The sequence below is a fragment of the Amblyomma mixtum genome, chromosome 4 (assembly GCF_055824585.1).
Source record: "Amblyomma mixtum isolate Tamu chromosome 4, ASM5582458v1, whole genome shotgun sequence".
In the NCBI taxonomy this organism is placed as follows: Eukaryota; Metazoa; Arthropoda; class Arachnida; order Ixodida; family Ixodidae; genus Amblyomma; species Amblyomma mixtum.
The window spans coordinates 107,855,072-107,882,514 of record NC_143015.1 but is presented as its reverse complement, the minus strand read 5'-3'; the positions used below and the strand labels follow the sequence as shown (position 1 = coordinate 107,882,514).

Here is a 27,443-nt window from a genome sequence, read left to right as displayed (position 1 = left end):
TCTGAAATATTTGTGTTTTTCGCGAGACGCCAACGCCGTATGTCCACTCCTCGCCGCAGTCGATACTACAGTACTGTGTGCTAAATAGAATTGTATTGTCTACCAGGCAGCATGCGGTGACGCCACCGCAGGAGTGCAGATGATCTCTTTTCATGAGTATAGGTGCCCTTAGTTGGCTAGTTTTTGAACAATTGCTTCCGGTAACGTGCATAACAGAGCGGGCAAGGATGTCGAACACAAAATATGTTCTGCGAAATGTAACTCTTCGTTGAGTGCTTGCGAATTTTGTCAACCACTCCCAAATGGGTTAAAATCACAGCCGCAGGATATATTTAGGCACCTTTGGCTTTGCACAGAGACATTCACCGCTGGAGCGTGGGTGAAAATAAACCGGCTTACTTTGTTCCTGAACAATACTCACTGATCACACAAACAGAATGAAATATTAAGCTACGTGAGATGTGAGTCAGTGCGTGGTTTGTGCTTTTTGTGTGTGTGTGCATACTTCTACGGAATTAGTGCTAGTTGGTTACTTCCAGCGTACATTAAAGAGCGCAGAAACAAGGTTCACTCAAGGGGAAAGCGACTTTAATTAGACACGGGCAGTCATCAGTAAGCTTGCATAAGCCTCTTGCACAGCACGAACTCTCCTTGGAATGTGGTACTTCTCTGAGGACCCTCAGGCTACCGGCGTGTGGTGTGCAGCGGTGCCTCCGGCTGAAATGCAAGGGTGAGCTCTGAGCTATATCCTCAAATCCCGGCTAGTTCAGTGGAACTTGCTGCTAATCTAGAATAGCAGCTTGGGTCACTGGCACGTCGGTGGTCACATACGAGTTGCGCAATTAAACTTGGGGCCCCAGACATCCCAGCTAAACGGGTGCGTTGTTCATGCCCAAATTTCGCAAAGAATTGGCATTGCGGCAAAATTGTTCTACACCACGTTTGTTTGCGTTACCTGATTCGATCAGAAGTCGGATATTCACGTCGTCTGCGGTGACGGCGAAGGAAATTAAACCGCTTTGTCAGCGATCGCACCGGTGGCGCCTTCTGGTTTTTCAGCCGTGGAGATTCGGCGAGGGAGGGGTTCGGGTTGTTTTGCAAAAGATTTGAAGGCCCGTTTTCAACTGCTTTATTGATGATCACAATAAACGTAGTTGGCCAAAACTCCACTGTATCTCAAGTCTTCGGTGGAGGCTTCAAGCAATCTGCACGGTCAGCGAACGAGATGGCCCCACCGGTGCGATCGCTGACAGAACGGCCTGATTTCCTTCGTCGCCTCTCGGGCCCAGGTGCGCATGTGTGCCACGGCCGCCGACAGGTATGAGTGGTGGCAGTATGCGCTGTGCTAAAGATCTCCGCTGTATGCGAATTTTTTTTTCCTGAAGCAGCAAGGACCGACTGCGAGACAAGTCAAAAGCGAAGGAGCCTGAGCCACCTGCTGAGTCTTTCGTCGTGTGGGTGTCTGCGACGTCCTCAACGCCAGCATGCCCCTCGTCCCGACCGAGTGAATGGGGCAGGAGATGGCGAAGCGCCGCCGCAGGTGAGGGAGACTGCTGGAAGAGCGCACGTTAATTGACATTCGCATTCCATCGAAGCCGCCAGTTCCTGACCATGTGTACGAACCTGCTATCAAGCATATCACTATTGAACGGCCTTTGGCGAAATGTAGTCTTAAAAGCCGAAATATTACTCTATTGCACTTGCCTCCTGAAGCGCCGGAAACACGAAGGCTTTACCCTTTTCCCTTTTTCCCTCAAGATGCGCGTTAGATGCCGGTCGCGGCGACTGAATTTCGATGGAGGCGAAATTCTAGAGGCCCGTGTACTTTGAGTGCACGTTTAAGAACCCCAGATATTCGAAATTTCTGGAACCCTTGAGTACGGCGTCCTTGATTTCGCAGTGTTGACCCCCGTTGCTAGAAATGGTCTTGGCTATCCGCTGGATTTGAGGGCGGGCATTATCTCAAACGTGTAAGCCCCATGTATTTCTTTCGAACGAACAGTTCTTCGCTGTAGTAAAACTGACATTCGAGCGAGTTGATAGAGCATGTTGGAAAATTCCCAGTGCACACAGGACAGGGACACCCCATTGATAGAAATGGTCTTGGCTACCCGCGGATTTGAGGGTGGGCATTATCTCAAACGTGTAATCCCCATGTATTTCTTTCGAACGAACAGTTCTTTGCTGTAGTAAAACACATTCAAGCGAGTTGATACAGCATGTTGGAAAATTTCCAGTGCACATAGGAGAGGGACACCCCATTGATAGAAGTGGTCTTGGCTACCTGCGGATTTGAGGGTGGGCATTATCTCAAACGTGTAATCCCCATGTATTTCTTTCGAACGAACAGTTCTTCGCTGTAGTAAAACTGACATTCAAGCGAGTTGGTACAGCTTGTTGGAAAATTTCCAGCGCACACAGGACAGGGACAAAGAAGAGAACACCATAGCTGCTGAGGTGTTCCCTTCTTTGTCCCAGTCCTTCGCTGCCTTAGGTTTATTGCACACGGTTCCTGATGTACTAAATTGCAAACAGTTCTCTCTGTGCATTGTTTGAGCCATTGCCTCACAAGTGCCATGTTAAATTTTGAAGTGTCATGCTACAGGAAAGCATAACAGTACAGGAAAGCATAAAACACCATACAATGCTATACCGCTTTGACACGAAGTCTAGAGGATGCTTGATGAATTAAGTTTAGTGTAGGCGCCCTTAGTGGTGTAGTTTTCAGACAATGGGCTCCGGTAAACGGCATAACAGCGTGGGCAAGGATATCTAAACACAAAAATATAATGTTCTGCGAAACGTAACTCTTCGTTGAATGGTTGAATGCTTGCCAATTTTGTCACGGGCCGGCGCTGTGGCTCAGTGGTTGTGGTGGTTGGCTGCTGACCCGAAAGACGCGGGTTCGATTCCGGCCGCGGCGGTTTTGGAAGAGAAATTCTAGAGGCCCGTGTACTGTGCGGTGTCAGTATACGTTAAAGAGCCCCAGGTGGTAGAAATTTCTGGAGCCCTTCACTATGGCGACTCTCATAGCCTCAATCGCTTTGGGACGTTAAACCGCATAAAGGAAACCAAACAAATTTTGTAACGCAGCTCAAAATACTCCAAAATTAGATAAAATCGCAGCCCCAGAATTATTTAGTCACCTTTGACTTTGCACAAAGACATTCACCGCTGGAGCGTGAGTGAAAAGAAACCAGCTGATTTTGTTGCTGAAGAATACTCACTGATGAAACAGCCAGGATGAAATATAATGCTGACTCAGATATGGGTTAGTGATCTGTGTTTTTTGTGTGTGTGCATATTTGTACTGAATTAGCGTTAGTTGGTTGCTCCCAGTGTACACTGTGGAGTGCAGAGGCTCAAGGACAAAGTGGGAAAAGTGTAATTTAATTTTAATTAGACATGGGCAGTGATCAGTAAGCTTGCATATGTGAAAAATCTTCTTCCCGTCCTTGCAGTGCACGAGCTCTCCTTGTGATGTAGTACTTCCCTGAGGACCCTTAGGCTACCGCCGAGTGGTGTCCAGCGGTGCCTCTGGCTGAAATGCAAGGGTAAGCTCGCAGCTATATCCTCAAATAAGTATCCAGGCCATTTCAGTGAAACTTGCCGCTAATCTAGCATACCAGCTTGGGGCAGTGGCACGTTGGTGGCCATATACGTATGGTCATTCGTATGCTTTCGATCCAGGCCAAGGTAGTGCGATCGATTACCGGACTCGGCGGCTGCATTTCGATGGGGCAGAAATGCAAAAGCACCCATGGGCTCTGCTATATGTTAGTGTACTTTAAAAAAGCCCATGTCGGGTGAAATTAATGCGCAGTCTCTGAATGTCGGCCTGCAGTATCATGGCCTTGATCTCGCATAACATATAACACGAAATAGAGTTTACGGAATTTCACGTTATTTTTTAGTAACCATTTTTTTCCACTGGACTTCAACTAAGTCAGAGCCCTGGTGGGGAATACTTGATGGCATTGTTTCCCATTGCCTGTACACAAGCATTCGGCCCTGCGGCTAACATGGACTGATCGCTTGGTGCACTACCTTATGAAGAATAGAACCATTTTAGCTAAGTGTTTTAAGGATTAGGTTAGTTTAGGTTAGCTTTTTTTGGGCTTTGTTGACTTTTTGTACTCGCTCCTGCTATGTATGTGCAAATAGAGGGAAGATATCATTTTTTGTGGCTTTACAGTAAAAGTGCCCAACACGATGGTCATTTTGAGCGTTAGTGTTTAAAGAGGGGATGTTGCAAATCAGTTATGATCAGCAGTTATCGAGGAAAATATCTTAAAATCAGGCATTTTCGGTAGTGAGACTGGCTGAAAGTGCTAAAAACGCCGACATGTTCTTGTATGCAGGCACCCAGCTAGAGCCGTTAATTCTTACTCGCCACAAACCTCTGAAGTTCATACAGTAATTTGCCCATGGCCTCTGCGGTCGCAGCAAAGTTACACCAAGGCTTAAGTGCTGCAAATAATCTGCCTAGATGAGTTAGGTGATCACTGTGAATTAGCAGTCAATGAACCCTAATCTTTTAACTTCAATTTTGTGCTTTGTCTACTCCTTTTTTTCCAATTAGCTCCGTCCAGAATGTGCACTCATGTATGCTGCCGACATACAAACTAACAATTATTAGTGAACTGCAAGCTGGGGCTTCTACGTCAAATTGTCAGATTTGACTAGAATTGCTGCTTGACTGATTTGACTAGAAGTGCAGTGGGCGTAGTGGAAACTGCATCCTTTCTACTATAACTACAAGTGCGCAGTGATGCGATTGCACAGCGAAAGCTTTCGTTTTCAGTGGCTATTTTATCTTGCTTCATACGGTTGGTGATGAAGCCGTTATTGAATCCGATAGGTCAATTCACAAAAACCTTGCCATGTCGGTGTAGGTTGATCAGTTTGCAAGATCACTGCTACCACGGTTGCTAACGGGCACACCACCAGTCAGACATTCCACCAGTGCGGCCAAAATAAGCAACATATAAGCCTACCGGCAGTCGACTCACTCAAGCATATTACCAATTACCTCTGCATAACGACATCACGTATCAAGAAAAAAATGCACTTCTTGCAAAAGGCACAGTAAAACCATTGATATGTTTTTTCCTTCATTGATTAAACTGATTAGCAGAGAGGCGCATGGGGCCCCATTGGTGCCAGCTACTGTTTATTTGCTTCATTTTTGTCCAACTTCGACAAACTATTTGCACAGTACAGGAACCATCGAGCATAGTGGTAAGGCGGGTAGCGCTGAACTTCGGTCTGTTGCTAATTGCAACTTCGCTTAATCTTCCTTGTTGACGCATACCGTCATCAATTGCTTGAAAAACGTGACTGTGCCTGAGCATTGTTTGTTGCTTTCTAGCTTCAGGGCATGCCGCTTGTTGGTGTGTCTTGTCTCCTTCTTGGTCTGTGTGTTTTTGTGCTGTTGAACCATCATTATGAATCTGCTCCAACTAGCCAAATCTGCAGTTCTTCTACAGCTTGTTCGAGGTTAGCTGAAAAGAGGTCAGTCACTGAAACGCGACCACCCAGGTGGTCGAAATTTCCGGAGCCCTTCACCACGCCGTCCCTTATAGCCCGAGTTGTTGTGGGAAGTAAACCCCTATGAACCATAAACCAAAATTTGTTGTTCGGGAAGAGCAACAGCACGCAGATGGCACGACGCTCGTGCGAACTTACCCGAGTTACTACCCGAGCTTACACGGCTAGCTAGGCAACGGCACAAGATCGTACGTCCCGTTTTTGCCAATACGCTTGTGGCGATAGCTTCTGGTTAAGCGGTTTAGCTCGTGGCGGCCAGGGAGCCGGCGTGACGCTGTCATGAGCTGTGAAACCCAGCCCCTGTGCGAGGGTGGTGTCCTCTGGGTGTGTAGGCGACGGGCGGCAGCGGCGCCATCTGTTGGAGCGCAGCTGAAGCGGCTGCTAGGCAACGGCGACCCAAGGTCGTTTGGTAGCCGCACCGTCTCGAGCATACGCGACAAGCCGAGCTGGGCTCCAGTAGTGTTGCTTTAGCCACCGTGGTGGCTCAGTGGTTATGGTGCTCGGCTGCTGACCCGAAAGACGCGGGTTCGGACCCGGCCGCGGCGGTTGAATTTCTTTGGAGGAGACATTCTAGAGGCCCGTGTACTGTGCGATCTCACTGCACGCTAAAGAACCCCAGGTGGTCGAAATTTCCGGAGCCCTCCACTACGGCGTCTCTTCATAGCCTTAGTCGCTTTGGGACATTAATCCCCATAAACCAAGACCAACCAACCAGTAGTGTTGCTTTCGCAGGCGTTCTTTGGCTGTCAACTGGCTGTCAGCTGTGAGCGGTGGCGGTATGCGCTGTGCTGTAGCTCTCCGTTGTATATGTTGTATATCTTCTCTCTTTTCCTGAATCAGCAAGGACCGGCAGCGAGGCAGGCCAACAGCAGCATGAGCCTTGGCCACCTCCTGAGTCAACGCTGCGTTCGTTGTGTGGTCGTCTACAACGTCCTCAGCGCCAGCATGTCCCTCGTCCCGACCGAGTGGATGCGGCAGGAGAGAGGGAAACTCATCTGCATGCCGAAGGTGAGGGAGACATCTGATAGAGCGCATGTTAATTGACTTTTGCATTCCAACGAAATCGGCGGTTCGTGACCATGCATATACAAACCTGCCAGCAAACAGATCACTGCTGAACGGCCTGTGGCGAGATGTGTTCGTAAAATACGAAAAACTGCAGGATCGCGCTTGTCTGCTTAAGAGCCGAAATACCGAAGCCTTTCCCTGTCGCCTTTCTTCCTTCGTTTCTTATTTTATAATAGTTTTTATATTGTCTTATTTTCCTTTACATTGATATTAGTTTTTAATTTCATTACATATATGTCCCTCACGAACTTTTGCTTAATCAAGTTTTTCAATTTATTTACCATTGAACTTATCTCATGATTGACAGTTTGTGCAGACAACTTTTGTCCACAGACTTCCGTCCCCGCCACTTATGAGCCAAGAAAGGCTTATGCCTTAAAGTACCTTTCCGTATCCTTGAGGCCACAAAGCTGTGAAGAGTGCGTACGCATTTAGCATTTCTGCGCTGCAGATATAGAGCAACCTGTCCATAGCCATGCATGTTCCCTTGCTGGTAGTGCTCTAACATTCTTCATAACCTGGTGTGGCCTAGTGGTTTCTGTTATAGTCATTACTGGAGGGAACAGAAGAAACAGCGCCATTTACGCTTATTACCTGAGTATGCGTATTAGGAAACACCATACATAAAGTCCCAACACAGAAACGTAACATTGTGGCTAATGAGAAAGCAGATGCATGCACTGCATTAGGAACGTTGAACAGAAGTTTTTATGTCGACTTCAAATTGGACACACACACATTAACCTTACAACTTCCTACTCACAAAACAAGACTAACCCCTCTAAAATGTGTAATGGTGAACTCGCAGTAAATCACATAACTAAGAAAAAAATATTTTAGAACATTTTAAAATGATTGTATTCCTTACACCCCATGTTGCATTTAGGTGCTCAAGTACTTTGATTTCTCGACCATAAGCCCACATCATAGAAGTTATTTTTGTGATTAGAAGAGATCGTAACATGTGACCTGGACTCGTACTTTCAGAACACGCTAAAGGACTTGCTTGTATCATTGGTAACCTCTTGGACGAGGGCCTGACATGGAGGCTCAACAATACTGATAGACCTTAAGAAAGCATCACTCATGCCATCAGGTAGTGAGACTGGTACGGGCACTTACTTTGATAAGCACCCAGGTCTCGGGATGAGATAAAGTTGTCGCTTGTTCAAACTGCGAAGAAATTCTCAAATATGACTTGTAGTTCTCTGATGACAGCTGTCATATTTAAATCGCATCATTTAAGGTCGAAGGTAGATTGCTTCTTTCCAGACCCATGCTAGCGAACATAGTTCTGATACTCATGCTGGTGTCACGTTCTGTGCCGCCCCTCTAGCTGGCGGACGAGAGATTTCCTGCGGTGCCTTTGGTCGAAATGCGAGAGGGATTTCCTCATCCTGCGGATGAAGAAGCTAGTGCTCGTTGATAATCCGTACAACACGCTGGCCTTCAGACCATTCACTGCGATGTAAAGGTAGGTTTCCGCTCCTGAAATGCACTGTCTTAAAACCGTTTTAGGCACTTAAGGGGAGATGAGCGTCTTAAATTTTTTTTTTGATAACATATCCTGCTGAAACTAGCTTGTAGGTATATCATAAAATGCTGAGTTCGAATATGCATTAAGATTTCATATATCTCTCTTGGAAGGAAATACTTGACAAAATAACATATCCCAATTAGGTCATATCTTACTAGCCTTTATAGAAATTTATCAGTTAAAAAAATCTTTACAATAAGCAGACATCTTGAAATGCCCACAGCACGTTCTAAAGCTAAACAAAACGCCTATGAAGTCATTCTGTTGAAGGTAAATAACAAGCCAGGAAAGAACAAACAATGCTGGAGTAATGTGGCAGTAATTAGCTCACACTTGGCCTAATTGCTAATCTATCATGTTTAAAGGAAAAAGAAAAGTTTGGGACGTGCAGTGGACCTTCGGAAATGTCTACATATTCATAAAGCCTTGTTTTAACTAAAAAATTACTATAAAGGCCCGTAAGAAATGACCGTAAGAAATAGGAATTTTGCCAAAAATTCTCTCTTCCAGGTCAGATTTTAAATCTAAACACACATTTGAGCTCAGCAGTCCTTAATAGCTCTGCGTGCCAGGTTTCAGTACGCTATGTCGTCAAAGGAGAACAGGTAATTACTTTTAGGAGATAATCAGCTTGTGCATAGATATTTCATTTGCTTTAATTTCCTGGAAGGAGCGGCGATCTTAAACTATAATATCGCAAAAACTTACAATAAAATTCTTACTCTGTGCTTTGACGCATTTTATGATGCACTCATCCTTGTTCTCACGCCTGAGAACGAAGGCTGAGGTTTTTATTTAATTTCTTGGGCTCCTGTGAGTCCTTGTCTGGGCAAAGACTCACCAAAGACACCCAATTTTTGAAAGAAATTATACCATGTGTTTGGCGCATGATGGTCCGAGTTCCTTATGCGTCATAAAACCCAATACAATATAATACAATGCGATTCTAATTTCTACTTCTACTCATTTTCACTGTGTCAGTCTCAGTAATTTTCAGAGTCATTCTTAGTTCAGCGTCTACCTCCTCTCCCCTACAAGTGGAGAGGGTGGCGTAAGTGGAAAGAGGGGATAATCGAGAACAGGTGGAAAGTAGTTGGTATGGCGCCTTGCCAAGTTTGAAATGCGAGGGGGGGGGGGGGGGGTTGGAAGCGAAGGACGTTTGGTAGATATCTGAGGCAGAGGCGGCTGGAGCCAGGTGCGGCCACCTGAAAGGTGTGACGACGGTGGGCACCTGGTGTTCCCTCCAACGGGATTTCTGTGCTATCACATAATGAAAGCATTGAATGCGAGAGGCATAGCACCATGTTTGGAAGCACTGTCTTTTTTCTGTCTAAACAGGAGGGTAAAGATTGCAAAACTCGGCAGACTTACTAACGCAACGCAATAAACAATGGAACCAAGAAAGTACAGGCTTTGTCACAAGTTTATAGCTGAGAGGTTTGCATTCTAAGCTGTGTAGTGGGGCTCCTGTAGCATTCCTGGGATTCGTACCCATCGGAGTGGGGAGAATCAGAAATCTTCTTGCCTTCAGCCGTGCTGCAACGTTGGGGATGCATTACGAGCCACACGGTGCAGCTCGTAAGCAAACTTTTGACAAAAGTTGTACGTATTTTGCCCCGCTTACTATGAATACTCGCTTCTAGACAACCTTTTAAGAAGCAACGGTGCAAAATTGTCGAACATGTACACACTAACGCTATTCGGCAGGGATGTCTGAAACTGTATGTCGTTCATGTCTTGCATCTCCTTTTTATTAGTTCAATATCGTATCTCTTGCCTTGGCACATGCAATCAAGAGCTCGAGTACAGCCATCGTTTTGTAATTAGGGTTGGGCTTTTTTTGGCGAGCATAGCTCTCGGACCGCTATGCCCTAGAGACGGTCATTCTGCTTGCGTCACGTCTTGGCGGCTCCTCCCAAAAATCATGGGCGGCTGCACCTCTTTCCGAAGACTCAATGCGTAATATATTCTTATGTGCGAATGTAACAAAACACACCTTACTGGAAGGCTCATTGGCCTGAGATGGTAGCAAGGTGTCAAACTGCAGGTCGTTGACCGTGGCAAGAGAGGCACACTGTCGCACCTGTTCTGTCTCAAACTGCAGGGTGCCTGCTACTGTCTCCCGTCAGGCTCGCACATTCCTCGCCGCAGAAGCACGGGGGACTCAAAAAACTGAAGGAACCCGGCTGAGCGCCAGGGACGCATTCGTCGCGTGGGTGTCAGCCACGACTCCGACGAGCCCACCTCCGTCGCCCTGACAGCGTGGGCCGGGCGGGGAAGAGGAAGCCATTCCTTGCAAGTAGGACTGCCACCTTCGTTGCGCACGTGACCTACCCACGCGCTTCGAAGCTTCAGTGGACCCACTTTCTCCCTTCTCTGTTGTAGAGCTCAGCTCTTTCGGGCCCAATACTGAGTTTCGTGGCGTCGCAGTAGCCGTTGTCCCTCGTAACCAGCAGTGGACACCTTACTCGCGCATTAATCTCCAATGGAGACTGAGCTTAGAAAGGAGAAGGAAAGCGCATAACTGCGCTCTTGGAACAGTGGACACCTCAATCGTGCTTTATGCTATGTGGTGGTAGCGACAGATATGCGCTGCATGCATTGGCATTGACAATATTGTGCCAGAAACGCGGCGCAGAACCCATACGCCGTCGGCGTTCAGTGTGTTCATTTGCGTTGGCGGTGACGTTTTACACTCCGATCATTTAAAGGAAGTGCGCATAATGGCTCCCTGAGCGAGTGGACGCCTGAATCGTGCTTATAGGTACATGGGGTGATGCGAGGGAGATGTGGGCTCCGTACTTAATTAGCGCTGACAACGGTGAGTGAACTCTCGCGATCAGCCATTAACTGCTACCTGCCAGGGTGGCAGGGTGTGTGGGGACATTAATGCCGACATAAAAACAAACAGGAATTCTTTACCACTCATTTAGGAGAACCCCCCATTCCTCTCGCTCGTAACGCCTCCCACGGCTGTGTCAACCTCGCGAAATACTTGCATAGAAGTCGTCTTTGAGAACCAGGCATTGGTGCACCAAGTCGAGCAAATATCCATTTCTCCGACCACAGAGCTTCCTTTATGACAATCAAGAACCGCTAGTGGAGTGCTTCTTGAGGAACCAATAGGTGTGAAAAGTAACAAGTTGCCTGTAATAGCACGTGGATGTTTTGCTCGAATTCTTTGCCTCAATCTATTGAAAAGTTGAAACAGCTGATAAGCTGCGCTCTAATTTTACGGTCAGGACTATATTTCCTTTTCTTGCATATCAGCTTCCAGAAGGCAATTGCTGATTGCAATAAATTATGTTTTTGTGCAGAAAAAAACGGTGTCAAATGTCGCCGCAAAAAACCAGCTGCGGTATCCTTGTTGAAGTGAGCGAGAACCAGCTGATCAGGCACTCTCTGAGTGGAACCCAGCTATCTGCAAAATCGGATCATGAATTTTCCTTTCGACAAGAGCTTATGAGCCTTTGCCCTGCATTGGGCGTTGTCAGGATGGCGTCCCTTGGAAGCGCCATGCGGCTCCAGATAGTTTATTCTTCTGCAGATGGTGTGGCCCTCAAGCCGGTCGTGTACAACCCCTTCGTCGCGTGCACGGGCGCCTTCCTCACCGTCTCGATGCATCAGCGACTCCTGCTCCTCAGGTAAGCGAAAGTTAGTGTGAGCGAAGTTGCGGGTTGCTGGACTCATTCATGCGTGCATGAAGGAGGTAAGAAAAGCAGTAAAAGCAACGATGAGCCACGAGGCAGCGATCTACAAAATGCACAAGAGATAATGCATTGGACACCTTTAGCGTACACCTTATACCGTGTCAGTATACCGTGTCAGCGGCACCGTTACATCAGTACATCAGTACCAGGAGCCCTCGGCTGCTGACACGAAAGACGCGGGTTCGATCCCGGCCGCGGCGGCTGGAATTTCTTTGGAGGAGGAATTCTAGAGGCCCGTGTTCTGTGCGATGTCAGTGCACGTTAAAGAACCCCAGGTGGTCGAAATTTCCGGAGCCCTCCACTACGGCGTCTCTCATAGCCTTAGTTGCTTTGGGACGTTAAACCCCATAAACCATAAACCAACCAGTACCAGGAGCCCGCGGCCAGTCATTGCGCATGCGGAAATCGCTTTGACGGCGCCAGATGTCGCCAAGTACCCGTCAGCTGCACGCGCGCCTGTAGCATCATGACCAATCTGCGCGTGTTCACCGCCGGTGGGAGGACTCCTGGTACTCCGGTAACGGTAACACGGTACACGGTATGCTAAAGGTGTCTATTGTTTTTGTCGCAAGACCACTCTAGTCAGCAACTTTGGTTTATCGATGTACAGCCAGTAAGTTAGCTGACGCAGTCTTATTTGCCTTCATATAAGGCCTGCGAACTTTGGTATACAGGGTGTTCCAGCTAAGTAACGAAGGTTTTAAACAAGGCGGAAATGTCTTGGATCATGGAAACCATGCGTGTCGTAATGAGATGCGTAGCCTAGTGTTTGAATTCGTGTCTGCAGGCGACTCCAGATTCACTGTTCTCTGGTAGTGAGAGATGGGTGGGGTGGCAGATAGATGAGGATCCAAGCGCGGGAGTCTGCAGTGAGATCAGCAGCTCAGTAGCCTTTTTGCCATAGTTGGGAACAGTTTCACATCGAAAGATGATTATCATTTTGAAAAACAGCTGGCAGAAATGCTTGCACCAAGGTACCATACACGCATCTTCATTCATTGGCCTTGTAACAGAGCCCGCGAAATAAAGTTCCCATGCGACACCTGCTGGCGTATATCCCACGCACACTCAAAAAGCCCCGCCGGGAACAGCGCTCGGGAAAACAGCCGGCTTAGTTCTGTGTTAACGTCTTGGGACGGTGAAGCAGCACTGCTGAGACATAGTAGCTATGCATAGGTGAACAAATGTCACATTTTCCCATGTTCCTTCCCGATGTCCACTTTACTCGTGACATCAATATTTAAAAATTTCGCTACTTGGTCGGTGTTTATTAATTTTGGACAGCGAAAATACTACGGCCTGGTCAATACAACTCAAATCCAGCACTCACTTGGTTATGCTCTCCCAGGATGCTTTTTTTTAAAACCTAGGTTGCTTTCAGCTGCGACACCCAAAAACATACTCTCTATTTTAGCTCCAAAACGGTGATGTGAAAATGAAGTCCTTTAATCGTGATAGCGAAAACTCGCGCTTGCGTTGGCTGTTACTGTCGTCACCAGCATCCCACTACAGTCTGCACTGAGCTGCCCCTGGCTCACTCAGGGCTCATCAGTTCATGCCTCGCCAAAGAAGGTGTGGGGATACATCCTCACCCAAGCCTGGACACATGATCTTGTGAATATTTCTTGTAAAGTCTGATACAACTTACGTTCATAACCGCCACACACTGCTGCTCTTCGACAAAGAAACAGTGCGCTGCTAAGCCCTTTGTACTTGTTTTTTCTTCTAGCTTGTTCTTGCCTGATAGAAACGTTAAAACGTTAACTTCGTTTGCTGGTCAAATGTTTAGGGATATCCCCCAAGGTGGTGTAGATTCGTGATAAGGGAATAACTGCTCATTGACATCCACCCAAGCTCAGCCATACGGCTACAAAGGAAAGCTATACAGCTTTCTCAAACTTCTCAGAAGAAAAATTCGTCCTGGTCCGGGGTTCGAACCCTGGACCACTGCTTCACAGGAGCAGTCGCTCTACCAGCTGAGCTAACCAGAACGGCAGGCTTATGGTAGGGCGAGAGCGAATTGATCAATAACTCCAAGTGGGAAATGTGTTGGTCAAATGTTAAGAGGAATCCCTCAAGCTGGAGTAGATTTCTAATAAGGGAGTAATTACTCGTGTACATCCACCCAAGCGCAGCCATGTGGCTACAAAGGAAAGCTATGAGTTATTGTTCCCATATTACAAATCTACTCTACCTTTGGGGATTACCTTAAACATTTGACACACACTGTTCCCACTTGGAGTTATTGATCAATTCGCTCTCGCTCTACCATAAGCTTGCCGTTCTGGTTAGCTCAGCTGGTAGAGCGACTGCTCCTGTGAAGCAGTGGTCCAGGGTTCGAACCCCGCACCAGGACGAATTTTTCTTTAACTGCGAAATTTCTGAGAAAGCTGTATAGCTTTCCTTTGTAGGCGTATGGCTGCGCTTGGGTGGATGTCAATGAGTAACTACTCCCTTATTACAAACATCGTTTCCTGCTACGATTGTTTTGCGGTGCGAGGCGCCTCCCTTTTGGCCATGGTGTTCTGTTGCCAACTGCTGTTTCTTTTATGTTCCATCCTACTATGTAATCGCAGTTGCTAGCAGGATGTTAAGCGCTCTGTTCGCGTTCTTTTTCTCTTGAAGCACCAAGAAAAGGAAGCGAGGAAGCCTCCGGAGCTAGGAGGGCACCCACAGAGGGCACATCCTATGAAATGCGTTCGTCGCGTGGATGTGAACCGCGACGCAAGCGCCCTCACCCGCCTCTTCCCCATAGAGGGGATGGGGGCAAGAGCAGGAAGCTGATCACGGTGAGATGAAGAATCTTTAGGGGACACTTAAGTTCCTCCTTAAGGGTATGATAAGGACTTATCACTTAGCAGACCCGGACGCTGTTCTCTTTCAGCCGTCATAGAGCAGTTAACCTAGCTATAAAATATAATGTGACATCATTATAGATATGTGCCTCGCTACCACCCAAAACACTGTAAGACGAACGGTTGCTCACAGTTTTGGTGCGAATGTTGTCGAGAATACTGCCGCCGCATTGCGGTTAGCTAGTTTATTGTTTACGTGGTATAGCGTCTCAAAGCGATTCAGGCTATGAGGGATGCCGTTCCGAAGTCCTCCACTGTGCTATGAGGGATGCCGTACCGATGTCCACTGCTGTGTCCCTCATAGACTGAATCGCTTTGGGATGTTGAAGCCCATAAACCATAAACTAGCTGACCTCAATGTGGCGGCAGTAATCCCGTCAACATTTGCACGAAAATTTTGAGCCACTGTTCTTTGTACAGCGTTCCAGGTGGTGTAATACAATTTTACTTTGCACATAGCCCACATGCTTTAGTTAAGTTGGAGGCTAGATTGCGACAGTGCTTCAAACTGATGAGTAGGCCTTCCCAGACTACCTCTACTCTTAAGGCGCGGTTCAGGTGTTCACCTAGGTGTCGAATTACGCCAATTCCTTTCCACAAAAACGAATTTTGGTAATGAAATAGTGACGCACCCATTAAACGCACACCGTTGTGAGTGGTGTCATAGGGTTTACCTTTTCTATCTAGCATCCGTTTTTTAGTCAGTTTGGAGGCTAGCTCGCGACAACTACACGAACAGTGATTCCGGGTGTTTTAATTGGACCTTAGTGGATTCAGCTTTTGTGGAATGGCGTTCGGAAGCGCGTGTTAGTTTCATTTTCGGTGCAAAACCTGCGTCGTTGTGCGTCGAGGACGAATGCTCAGGTAACACACTGCTTTCGCCTTCTCAGCACGAAGCAGAGCTAAGTGCCCTTTGAATGTGTTTTGCAAGCTTTTGTAGCCGCGGATGTTGTTTGCAGTTTAGTGAACATTCGTACCTCAGTTTTCTTGTATAAATTATGTAATGTGTATTACATCACAAAGACGCACTGAGGGGCAGAATGCTCGAGCACGATCGCGCGATGTTAGAGGAAAATGGTGCGTGAGACCATGCAAGGCTACCCTGGTCGAGAGTGCTTTCTAGCCCTTCCAGTAGCAGTAATCTCCATATGGCTCTCTGAGTGCACACAGTCCGCCACAGCACGAACGATCTAAGATTGTAGTTAGTTATATGGGGTTTTATGGCGCATAAGCAACTATGGCCTAAGATTTTAGGTGTGGCGCATTGAGTGCCCACCGCCACGATTTGCCAGCAAATTAATGAACGCGTTTGTTCGTGAACGACTACATGCTTAACAAACATAGGTCTATGACGGCTGAAACTATTTGCCTCCTCTGTTATGTTGTTCTAGCACTCGTCGATATGTTCACATCCCACCGTCTATCCGCCATCGGAGAGCTAGCATATGCACTGAATTGTAAGCACACAGAAAAATATTTTCGTCTATATTAATTTCAAAACAAATCACCCATAAAGCGTCGTGAAAAATCAGCGCAGAAAGCAAAAGCTCTGCACAAGTCCACGTCATGACATGTAACTCGGGTGGCATTTATTCTTATTAAAACTTTCCATAGAGTAAAAAAAAATAGCTGTGGTTCAACTGCTGCTGAACCTGGTTAGAGAGCGAAAGCTATGCCGTATCCGACAACTATAAGCGGCTTGGCGTTTGTTACGTTGAGTGCGTTCCATTCACTGCATAGGCAGCGCACCCGCCCTGCCACCCTGGCAAGTGGCATTTAACGACTGATCGCGAGGGTTTGCTCACCCAGCGAATGCTGCGGCAACTGCTGCGTGTCTGCCCCAAAGTTGTCAGCGCTAACGCATGCAGCCCACATCTGTCACTACCGCCACATAGCTTAAAGCATGACTGGGGTGTCCACTGTTCCGAGAGAGCAGTTATGTGCCTTTCCTCTGTTTTACAGCTCCCGTTCCTTTGGGTTTCGAATGGATTTCGTAGCTTAAAGCGCGGCTAAGGTGTCCACTGTCTCAGGGGTCCAGTTATGCGCCTTTCCTTCCTTCTGAAGATCAAGGTCATTTGAAGGTCAAAGCTGGGCACACCGCGATCAAAGCACGAGGTCCCGTAGTGAAGCTTTCGCTTCAAAAAGGTTGTCTGCCTTGGCTGCGGAAGGTGTTTTGTTCGAACCCCACTTTCGTACAAGGATGGGTAGATGTGTCCCTTCGACCGGTGCCCAGCTTCTGTCTTCAAGCATTATGTGTGGTGTGGCAGCAAACGTTCTCGCGCTTGTGACCGCCTTCTGGTTTTCTTCTAGAGCGAAAGCACCACTACTCGAGGTACAAAGAGTTTCGCCTGGCTTTTCGCGTTTGACCTTGAAGCTCAAACAAGGTCAAAGCAAGCACACATGCTGAAGGCTAACAATAAACCACGGTATCTTGCTGCACATAGCCATGATATGTGTGTATGTTATGGTCCCAGCTAATGAGCAGCAACCATGTCCGATGAAAAGTAGTCACTTGACCTTTGTCCTTAACCTTTTTAGACCTTCGACCTTGGCCTTTATAGCTGAGATTTGTATTGCCTGATGCGATGTCATGCGAGGACGTAGCAATTGCGTCGCACCGTTGTTCGCTATAAATACTGCCGGCTTTGCTTTCGCTCATTCACTAGGCTCAGCCGGGTTGAATGAACCTCAGCCATTTTTTTAATTAAGGGTCCCGCTAGCATTGCACACTACTGAATTTTAGGGTCTTATGTTTAAACTACACTATCGGGCATCTTAATGCTGTTTTTGAATTTCGTAGTTTTATTTTCAGTAATTCCATCTTTACATTCTAGGTGGGAAGAATGCAGCGCAGACAATCCAGTGGACATCACAAAGGATCATGAAGCTGGGCCTTGCTCAGGGTAAGTTCCCGTTACCACCTTACAAACTCTTAACAGTAGCATTGATTAAAAAAATGAGGTGCTGCAACGTACAGTCTTTGTCAAAACTTTAGAGCCCAGGGGATCTGCTCCTAAGCCCTCTAGTGGGGCTCCTGAAGCATTCGTGCCAGCCCTACCCATTGGAGGAGGCAGGACCAGCAATCATCTTACCTTCATGAAATTTGGAGCGCTGGAGATGCATTACGAACCACGCAGTGTTGATCAGAAGCAAACCGCCTGGGCTCCAAACTTTTGACAAAGGCTGTTCGTGGTTCCCGCACGCATCGTAGTGTCCTCGCCGAGTTTACAACTTACGCAACAGTGCAACTGCATTCCACGTTTCGAACGAAGCGCAGCCGTCTTTACCCAACACTAGGCAGCGGTTTTTTTTCTCTACCGACCCAACACGGCAGGTCTAGTTCTGGGAGTGCCGAGAGATGGCGCTGCGCATAGCTATCACATTTTTGCTTGCGTGTTTTTTTCTTTAAAATGATGCTTTAGACAATAGCATACATGGAGCACCCCGTGGTGTTCACCTGCGACCGCTATTGTATTTATAATTGAATTTGTTATTCACTCCTTTTTTTTTCTGTTTCATCCACATAACTATGATTGAGCTGTGCATGTTGTCATGTTAGGCACGAAAAAACTCCAGTATAACTGACGATATGTCGTTTGTTGTAATTTTAGCTCTCGAAGCAGGCTGGGTTAAGTACTGTAGTGAGTTGAACTACTTATCAGCGTTTATATTGCAGCTTTTCTATCCTTAACGTGGTCTAAAGGTCAACTACACATCACAACATTCTTTGCTTGATGAAACCAAAGCAGCATGAGAGAGAACAAATTGAATTTTAAATTATTTAGTGGTGTAGGCAACAACCACATTAGTATTCATGTATTCTAAGCCCTAACATATCATTTGAAATAAGGACACAAGAAATAAAATTAGGTGTTAAAACCGGAGTAGAAAGAGCCTAAGGTAGTCGAAATTTCTCGACACCTTCCCTACGGCGTCTCCCATAGCCTGAGTCACGTTGGGATTTCAAACCCTCATAAACGGTAAGCATTAACCAGGTTCAGTCCCAACCACGGCCGTTTTTCGTTAGGAAACGCAAAAAGCGTGCTTGTCATGTCCGATGTGAGCGCAGGTTAGTCCATGCCCTGGGTGGTCTAAATCCTGAGGCCTCCGGCATGGCGTCCCTCAGGGAAGCGCATGCGTCCCTTTCTGACATTAAACATCACAGGTTGCAATGTAACTTGATCAATATGCTGCTTCCACCTATTGCGTCTTGGTATATTTTTCATGTTCGGCGAAAGTTACTTTGGACATCAGTTATACAGGCATGAGCGATGCTCCGTGCGCTGAAGAGCAAACAAAATTTTGCGAACCCTTTCTCCATAGTAACATTGATAACTTCGTGTATAGAGCACATCTACTGCCTCTTCAAAAGCTAGATTTCTGACAATGTCAGTGTGGAGGCTCATATTTATGTTCTCGTTGCCAATGCCAACTTGTCGTCTGCAATACCTGCGTCGCATGTCCAAGCAGCTTTCGTTCTAGATCGAAAAAGCAACTGCTGCGGAGTCCAGATGCTAAGCAGATGGTTCTGCGTTTGACCCTTTCATAGGCAGCTGGGCTTCTTAGGAGGCGATATGCAAAAACGCTAGCAAAGGGGGAGGTTTTCGTCGCACTTGATGACTGGGTTCGCAGTAGCCTTTTGGCAATAACTATAATCAATAGCAGGGAAGGGCACGGGCCTCTAGCATTTCGATGGAGGCGAAATGCTAGAGGCCCCTGTGTTCTGTGATGTCAGTGCCTGTTAAACAACCCCAGGAGTCGAAATTTCCGGAGCCGTTCATTACGGCGTCCTTCCTAACCTGAATAATCGCTTTGGGAACTCCCATAAACCAAACCAATATCAGGCATGCGAGACAGAAACTCACTTAACTGGCAGCTGTTAAACGACACCTTAGCTTCGTATGTACCACAACATCCAACACATAGCAGATCGTCTTTTTTTGAGCTTTTATAACTCCAATCACTGCTTTCGAAACGTTGATTTTGTCCTTATCCCTTAATCTGCCACTCCCGAGATAACTCGGGCCACCACATATGCACACCCCCTGCCTCTCCCGAGTTAACTCGTTTTGGCTTTTTAACTCACCCCCTGCCGCTCCCGATAATACTCGTGTAAAAGAAAGTATGCAAACATGTAGGGCCATCTATGGAGAGACTCCGTAAATTCATAGATCTTGTAGGATAAATTTTAAACATCAGATGGCGCTCATGTTTCCACATCCGAGACACTTCGTTCTGGACTGCGCACCTCAGCCATGAGGCTATGTGCCACACTTGTCCGCGCTTTGACGCACGAAGAAATTCAAAAGTGCTCGTGAATTCGGAGTCCAATGATAATGAGAACGAGGAAGGAGCCCGCCTAAGTGCCTTGTCGAGTGATGACAGCGATGAAGTCGCCCTGCCACCGAAAAATCCACGTAAGAAGAGGAAATCCGACAGGCCAGATTGGTGCTGGAAGATTTCATTCATTACAACTAATATCTATAAGATTATCCTGAATAAACATGTCTACATGTCCTGCAGAGCATTTTAGTGCGTTACTAGCAAAAAAATTGCAGGTAACTAAAATGCAAAAAAAAAACCGGCAGGGTGTGTGCAGATGTGAGAAAAAAACCTGGCAGCGAAAGGGTTATATACCATCAGTAAGGTACACTACTTGGAAGGTCGGTTCGGTACAGTTGAACTGCTGCCTAACTTTTTCCATGTGCCTGTCCCGGGAGGACGAATGTTCTGAATTGTTTCTCAGTATTTCCTAGAGCAAAAGCTGGCACCACCCTCTATGCGAGTTTCTTAGAGCACCATTTTTATACCGCGCCACTCAGCCACTATGCTTCATTTCAAAGATTCACAGCTCGAGAGTCCTAGCGCTGCGATCGTTACGCTATAATATCCGTATCCAAATATACCCTATAATATTCATCAACGCTACTGTTGAAAATAAAAAGATAACACACTCGGTAAGAGCTAATATTTGCAAAATGTAAACTCAGTTAATACGCTTAGTTAACTGTGCAACCTACCTCCTTCCTTTCCTTTGTGTTTTCTTTGGTTTTCCAGGTCTTCCTTTGTGTTCTTTCATCCTGGTCTTTAATTTAGCTTTTGTACTTCTTTGTGGAGCGGCTCTTGCTTTTTTATTTTTTACTTATTTATTGGGTTGCTCTTGGTGTTACAATTGCCATCTGTAGGGAGTGTAGGTAAGGGTGGCAGTCAATCTGCATCACACACAGCGTTTTTCCCGCTCCTCTCACCAAAAGTCAGTTGTCAGTCTTCTACAGTTGTGTGGCGAAAAAAACGCAAACATATTAATTTCCCTTTACCACGAGAACGGAAGTACTGACTTTCATCCTGTATTTGTACATAATGTATATTGCCAGCCTACCCTTATGCTTTCTTCTATGCCTCCTCCCTTTCTTTCCCTTCTGCCTGTTATTTTATTTCCACTAGGCTCCACTCAAGTGCTTCAGGTTTCGATGGCAGATGCAGCTGCTAGCAACATAGCCTAGTCAATTGTCAGGAAATAACCGCCATCTGGTACGTCTGAATGCAGGCAACAGCCCTGTCTTCCGTCAGGCTCATCAAGCAACCCACGCCCTACGGAGGTAGGTGAATAAACAGAGCACTCAAAACTCCTCGCCTCCAGTGCATCATTTTCTGGCATGTCATTCAGGACGCATATATCAAGCACTCTTTGACTAAGATTTTGAATATTGGAAAATTGTAAGGCGGTGTTATGGAAACATTGAAGATCTTGGTTAATTCTTCCCGTGTGTAGCAAAGTGTCTCTTTTAAATTTTTTTTTGCATCACTCGAACTTAGCATTTCAGGGTGCGTAGAAAACCAACGGTAACGCAATTTACGAAACCGAAAACGTTAATAAACACTTTAGCATACAGGGTTACCGTTACCGGAGTACAGGGAGCCCGCCGACCACCGGTGAGCACGCGCTGATTGGTCCGGATGCTGCAGGTGCGCGCGCCGCTGTCCGGTACCTGGCGCCATCTGACACCATCGAGGCTATTTGCGCGTGCGCACTGACTGCGCACAGCCTCCCTGTTCTCCGGTTCCGGTAACGGTAACACGTACACGGTATTCTAAATGTGTCTAATAGGAAAAAACGCAAGACTGCTGAAGAGAGATCTGCCGGTATATTCAATTCAAAACTTTATTTCCAACGACTCGTTGGGGGTCATGAGGCAAAAAAGCTGCCATTGGCAGCTTGAGGGTGCCTGATGCCCGTACAAGGCAGCAGCATGTAGCCAACACAAAATTCTGAACACTTTCACATAAATAGACTCATCGAAACACATTCCAAACACATCAAAACACAGCACAAGAAAGTATACAGTACGAAAAACATAAAGGCAATGAAAATACATTGAATACGATTAGCTGCACAAAAACTGGGATGAGAAAAAAATTTCACGTGTCTGTTTTCTATTACATGCTCTTAAGTCAAAATTTGCTGACAGTAATTTGTTAAGCAAGCACGGCAAGTTGTGCGTGAGCGACTGTAGCATATAATTTGTACGTCTGCGTGGTATCAGCCATGTCTCAGATCCACGGGTGCGACAATCACTTTTCTGTTTCTGCAAATGCGAAAGGAATTTTATGAGGCTCTCAAACTTTTCATCGGAAAATAAGTGTGAGTACAGTAGACGGAACTCATAAATTTTTTCGACGCTTATTATGTTATACCGTGTGAACAATGGTGCAGATGAATGTAAATAGGACACATTTGCAATGCAACGAAGTGCTTTCTTTTGAAGAAGGAGCAGTGTTTGAATATTTGTTTGTGTGGTTGTGGCCCAAACCAGTGTACAGTAATTTATGTGAGAGGAAAACAGTGCATGATAAATTTGAAGTTTTGCTCTATCTGGAAGAAAATGACGGCACCGTGCTAGTGCTCCGACTGCCGTAGATAGTGTCCTTGATAATGATTGAATGTGATGATTCCACGACATGTCAGCAGCAAAGGTCACGCCAAGAATTTTATGTTTCTTAACAATTTCTATGGGTGCACCCCCAAGGACCAACCTTTCTTCTATCTGTGCTTGCTTCCCTCTAGCCATGAATAATATGGCCTTAGATTTATTGCCATTTATTTTTAAACAGTTCTTACTTGACCAATTCCAAATTATTGCAAGCTCTTTTTTGGCTTCTATTAATAGTTCGTCTACATTTTTACCGGTGAAAAAGATGCTCGTGTCATCTGCGTAGAGCACGTATATTGCATTGCTTTCCTTTTGCACGATATCGCTCACATAGATGTTGAAAAGAAACGGCCCTAAAATACTTCCTTGTGGCACGCCGGAAGTTAGTAATCTGTGTGATGAGTCACTTTCAGCGATAGAGACGCGCTGCTGACGATTCAAAAGAAAGGATTTAAGTAAAGCGAAACCAACTCCTCGGACACCATAACTGAACAGTTTGTCTAGTAATATTTCGTGGTTTAGGCGATCAAATGCTTTGCTGTAGTCAATGAAAATTCCGAGGGTAAGTCTGCCTTCATCAATATTAGAGATTATTAATTCCTTCTGAGTTAATAGTGCTGTTTCCGTTGACCTGCCTTTCCGAAAGCCATGTTGAGCATCTGAAAGCATGTTATGTTTAACGAAAAAGCTGTTCATGCGCAAAAGAATAATCTTCTCTAAACCCTTAGAAAATACAGGAAGCACTGAGACGGGTCTATAGTTAACATCGTTTTTATCGCCCCCCTTAAAAAGAACTGAAACTTTAGCGATTTTCATCCTGTACGGGAAACATCCAGATGTAAGAGCCAGATTGAATATGTATACTAGATGCGGCGCAATAATATCGGTAACGTATTTCACTGCTTTTATTTGAAAGCCGTCAATATCGCTGGCATTGGTGTTTTTCAAATTTATAAATGTGCGATAGATTTCTGTTTCATCCGTTGGGTAAAGAAATAGTGTCTCCTTACACTGGTAGTGAAGCAAAGCGCTAGTCGAGTTGTCGACTGCTGGCTTTGCCACATTGACGAAGTGTTCATTGAAATACTCGGCTAGAGGGATTCCGGATAATTTTTTATCATCTATTGTCAATTCAGAAGTGTTTTCTCGTGTTGTTTGTCTATTTAGGGCTTCGTTGAATATTTTCCAAACTTTGTCCGGACGCTCTTTTCTTGCAGTACTGAAAAGGTGGTTGTAGTAGTATTTCTTTGCTCTTCGCAATTCCGCGTTTAGTTTGTTCCGATACTTCTTAAATATTTCAAGTTTAGCTAGGTCTTTTGTCCTGAGGAAGGCTTGAAAAAGAAGGTTTTTTCAGTTATCATTTTTATGTGCTCTGGTCCTAGCCAAGGTTTCCTTATTTTTTTCTTAAGTTTAACATTCTGATATGGACACGACAACTCATACAGCTGACGGAATATTGACAAAAAGTCAGCGTAGGCGTCACTGCTGGAGACCTTGTAAAAAATGGATGACCAGTCCGCATGGATTATTCGTCTGCGAAATGTTTCAAGGTTCACACTTGACAAGCATCTGTACTTTAGCTTGTTTGAGCACTGTTTTTGTCGGACTAAATTGGTGGAATAACTTATATATATAGGACAATGGTCACTGATGTCAGTACTGATTGTACCAGCCGCTAGAACAGGTGTGTCTGTATTAATAACGAAAAGATCGAGAAGTGTCCGACTTGTCGACGTTACACGAGTTGGCGTCATTATGACGTTGTGGAACCCAGAAGCAAGAAACTTGTTTCCTAATTCACAAGAATGTTGACTATCAGTCAGCATGTCAATATTCATGTCACCGCCAAGTAGCAACCGATAATGGTGAACCGAGGCATATTCAAGTATTTCTTCTAGAAAATTTATGAACTCGTTGCGATTGCCAGATGGAGGGCGGTAGATGACAAGAAACATTTCAAGGCCGCATATCACACACAAGCTTTCGTAATCAGTTGTGGCACGTGTAAATTCCTTGAACACCTCTGTTGATATGCATCGTTTAACATGTAGTGCAACACCCCCTCCACGCATGCCTGTTCTGTTGAGGTTGTAATGGGTGTAGTCATCTAAGATCAGTACAGGGCTGCTATTTTGATACCAGGTTTCCGAGAACATGATGACGTCAAATTTGAAATGGAAGCTACTTAGGAACACAGTGACCTGATCTTCTTTACAAGCCAGAGACCGTGCATTAATATGAATAGCAGAGATGCTATTCTGTGTTTGACCGCAGTGAAGTGAAATGTCGCAGGGTAAGGTGTATTCTTTATACATGAACAGGTGAGTAAAGCCTTAGGGAAAAAAACAGAGAAAAAAAACGCTCAGTCAATCTTACATCGGTCCCTATCAGAAGCAATCCGTATGGCATCGCTCCCCTCTTCTTTTCGCGCATAGACCTTGCCGTTCCGCACCCACACAAAACGCCATCCGCGTTCAGTCTTTTTTGTGCTAGCTAGGTGCAACAGGCGTTTCAGTGCAGGACACAGGTGTTCATTTACGAAGACCCGCATTTCATTTTGTGTTTCACTTTGGATTCCGAGCTGGCTATCCTTGATTACAGTTCGACGTGCCCTTCCAAGAAATGCATCTCTTTTTTGTTTGCCTTTGAACTGCACCAGTACATTGCTCTTGCCCTCTTCTCTAGTTGGTACACGGTGACACACTTCGATGTCGGCAGGACTTACAGGCTCGCCTATAATTTCACCTATCGAAGTCACCATGTCAAGAACATTCTCATCCTGTTTCTCTTGGATGCCTCGGATTTCTACGTTGGTCCTACGAGAGTACTGCTCACACTGTACCATTCTGCTTTCAAGTCGTTTGAGTGCGCTGTCACTTTCCTGGCATTTAGCTTGTAAACTTTCATTTTCCTTCCTTAGAGCAACCGTTTCTGTCCGCGCCTCAGCCAGTTGCTTCTTCATGCTCTCCAACTCGTCGCTCATGAATTAGCGTTTTTAATCTCTACACGAAGCTCGCGCAGGTCGGAGCGGTTGTCCCGGTCTGAGGACTGCGATTGGTTAGGCATTACCACTTGCTATGAGTTAGATGCACAAGCCGTACAAACAAAAAGCTCAATAAGCTCAATAGCACTGCAGAAGAAACACATGCTTGGCAACAGCAACAGCAAAAACAAAAAAAAAACAAAGCAACCAGCCACAAGATAGCTTCGCACCAACCTGCAGTGCAGAAATGCGCTCGATAAGTCGAAGTGCCGGCTAGCTGCCGCTGCTGCCAAGTGGTCCGGCCGTCACGCGCAGTCCTTTTATGAAGCTAGTCCCCGGGAAGTCGACGAAGATGCTTCCGATAGCTTCCGGTAGAGTCAGCGCCAGTGGAAAGCTGCCGCAGCCAAGTGGGTCACGTGGATGCTAGCTGGGTATGTGCACTATTCGCTATCCAACCTGCAGTGCAGAAATGCGCTCGATAAGTCGAAGTGCCGGCTAGCTGCCGCTGCTGCCAAGTGGTCCGTCCGTCACGCGCAGTCCTTTTATGAAGCTAGTCCCCGGGAAGTCGACGAAGATGCTTCCGATAGCTTCCGGTAGAGTCAGCGCCAGTGGAAAGCTGCCGCAGCCAAGTGGGTCACGTGGATGCTAGCTGGGTATGGCCACTATTCGCTATCCAACCTGCAGTGCAGAAATGCGCTCGATAAGTCGAAGTGCCGGCTAGCTGCCGCTGCTGCCAAGTCAGCGGCATATTGATTTCTGTAGGCAATTCTTACAGTATATGAAATTGCGTTCATAAACTCTTTCCCGTTCGAAAATACTATTGTACCGAATTGTTGGGTATAATATGCGTTCTTTGTGCTGAAGGAGCGAAGACTGATGGAGAGGAAGGAGGGCCCTGCTGTGAGAGGGATCCTCCGAAGTGCACCCATCGCCGAAGTGCATTCATCCCGTGGGTGTCTAAGAAGGCGCCGACGCCTGGACCTCCGATCCACCAGCGCATACACCAGCTACAGGGAAGGAGAGAGGGGTCGAGCTGCCAAGGGTGAGGGAGGCTGCCTTGAGGGCGGCACTCGTATTTGGCCACCGTAGTGTTTCAACCATTATTGAAACCGTTATTGAGAATGAATTAGCAAAAAGAAAAGTCCCAACTACCGCTACTGGTATGACAAAACCAAACATAGTCTATTGTCGCTTCGAAGCGCTAGCGTTTGTCTTCATTCAACTGCTGTTCTTCCATAGACTGCAACAGGTACATTGATAACATCCCCCACCAATAACCGCAATCTTGAGAAGACCCATAAAAAGCCTCTAAAAAAAGAAGTGCTTTAATATATAGGACATGGTATAAGGCACAGTATGATGATACGTCTTAAGAGGCGTGACTTGTGCCCAAGCGTCGTGGTGGCTGAGTGGTTATGGCACTCGGCTGCTGACCCGAAAGAGATCCCGGCTGCAGCGGCCAAATTTCGCAAAATTCTTGAGGCCCGTGTACTGTGCGATGTCAGTGCACGTTAAGGAACCCCAGGTGGTAGAAATTTCTGCAGCCCTTCACTACGGCGTCCCTCCTAGCCTCAGTCAATTTGGGGCCTTAAACCCCAATAGTCCAATAAGCCAAATGAAACCAGTTGGCACCCGAGCCCTAACCAGTTTTTTCTCACTTTTGGGCTCATCGTGACGTGTGGTCTACAGTTAGTGCACTGTCCCAAGGTTCAGACCAGTCCCGTGTAATGTGCGATGTCAGTGCACGCTAAGGGACCCCAGGTGGTCAAAATTTCCGGAACCCTTCACTACGGCGTCCTTCATAGCCTG

At 46.3% G+C, this 27,443-nt stretch overlaps 2 protein-coding genes and 1 long non-coding RNA gene across 8 annotated transcripts in view; all 3 read left to right on the top strand.

Annotated features, from left to right (window-relative positions):
* Window positions 1-27,443, top strand: part of LOC149347763 (uncharacterized) — a 220,076-nt gene that overhangs the window by 170,576 nt on the left and 22,057 nt on the right. The window lies entirely within an intron of this gene.
* On the top strand, window positions 1,393-8,086 carry LOC149347765 (uncharacterized). The gene is made up of 4 exons (XR_016292199.1): window positions 1,393-1,540; window positions 3,462-3,554; window positions 6,391-6,558; window positions 7,955-8,086. It is a non-coding gene; the product is annotated as an uncharacterized LOC149347765 (long non-coding RNA).
* On the top strand, window positions 11,538-26,806 carry LOC149347764 (uncharacterized). 3 transcript variants are annotated; one of them, XR_016292198.1, is made up of 5 exons: window positions 11,541-11,799; window positions 14,491-14,654; window positions 17,555-17,623; window positions 21,268-21,319; window positions 26,499-26,806. XR_016292198.1 is itself a non-coding variant. In XM_089585673.1 (4 exons), exons 1-3 carry the CDS (start codon window positions 11,703-11,705, stop codon window positions 17,603-17,605), a joined length of 312 nt encoding a protein of 103 aa, XP_089441799.1. In that variant the 5' UTR covers window positions 11,538-11,702; the 3' UTR covers window positions 17,606-17,623; window positions 26,499-26,806. The 3 variants fall into 3 exon arrangements, 2 of the variants coding, with proteins under 2 accessions (XP_089441799.1, XP_089441800.1); XM_089585673.1 differs by lacking the exon at window positions 21,268-21,319 and having other exon boundaries at window positions 11,538-11,799; XM_089585674.1 differs by lacking the exons at window positions 21,268-21,319; window positions 26,499-26,806 and adding an exon at window positions 21,165-21,247 and having other exon boundaries at window positions 11,538-11,799.

Coding starts and splice junctions, on each gene's coding strand:
- LOC149347764 (XM_089585673.1), top strand. CDS start 11,703: ATGGTGTGGCCCTCAAGCCGGTCGTGTACAACCCCTTCGTCGCGTGCA. Junction 11,800..14,490: donor CAGCGACTCCTGCTCCTCAG/GTAAGCGAAAGT, acceptor TTTCTCTTGAAG/CACCAAGAAAAGGAAGCGAG. Junction 14,655..17,554: donor AGAGCAGGAAGCTGATCACG/GTGAGATGAAGA, acceptor TTTACATTCTAG/GTGGGAAGAATGCAGCGCAG.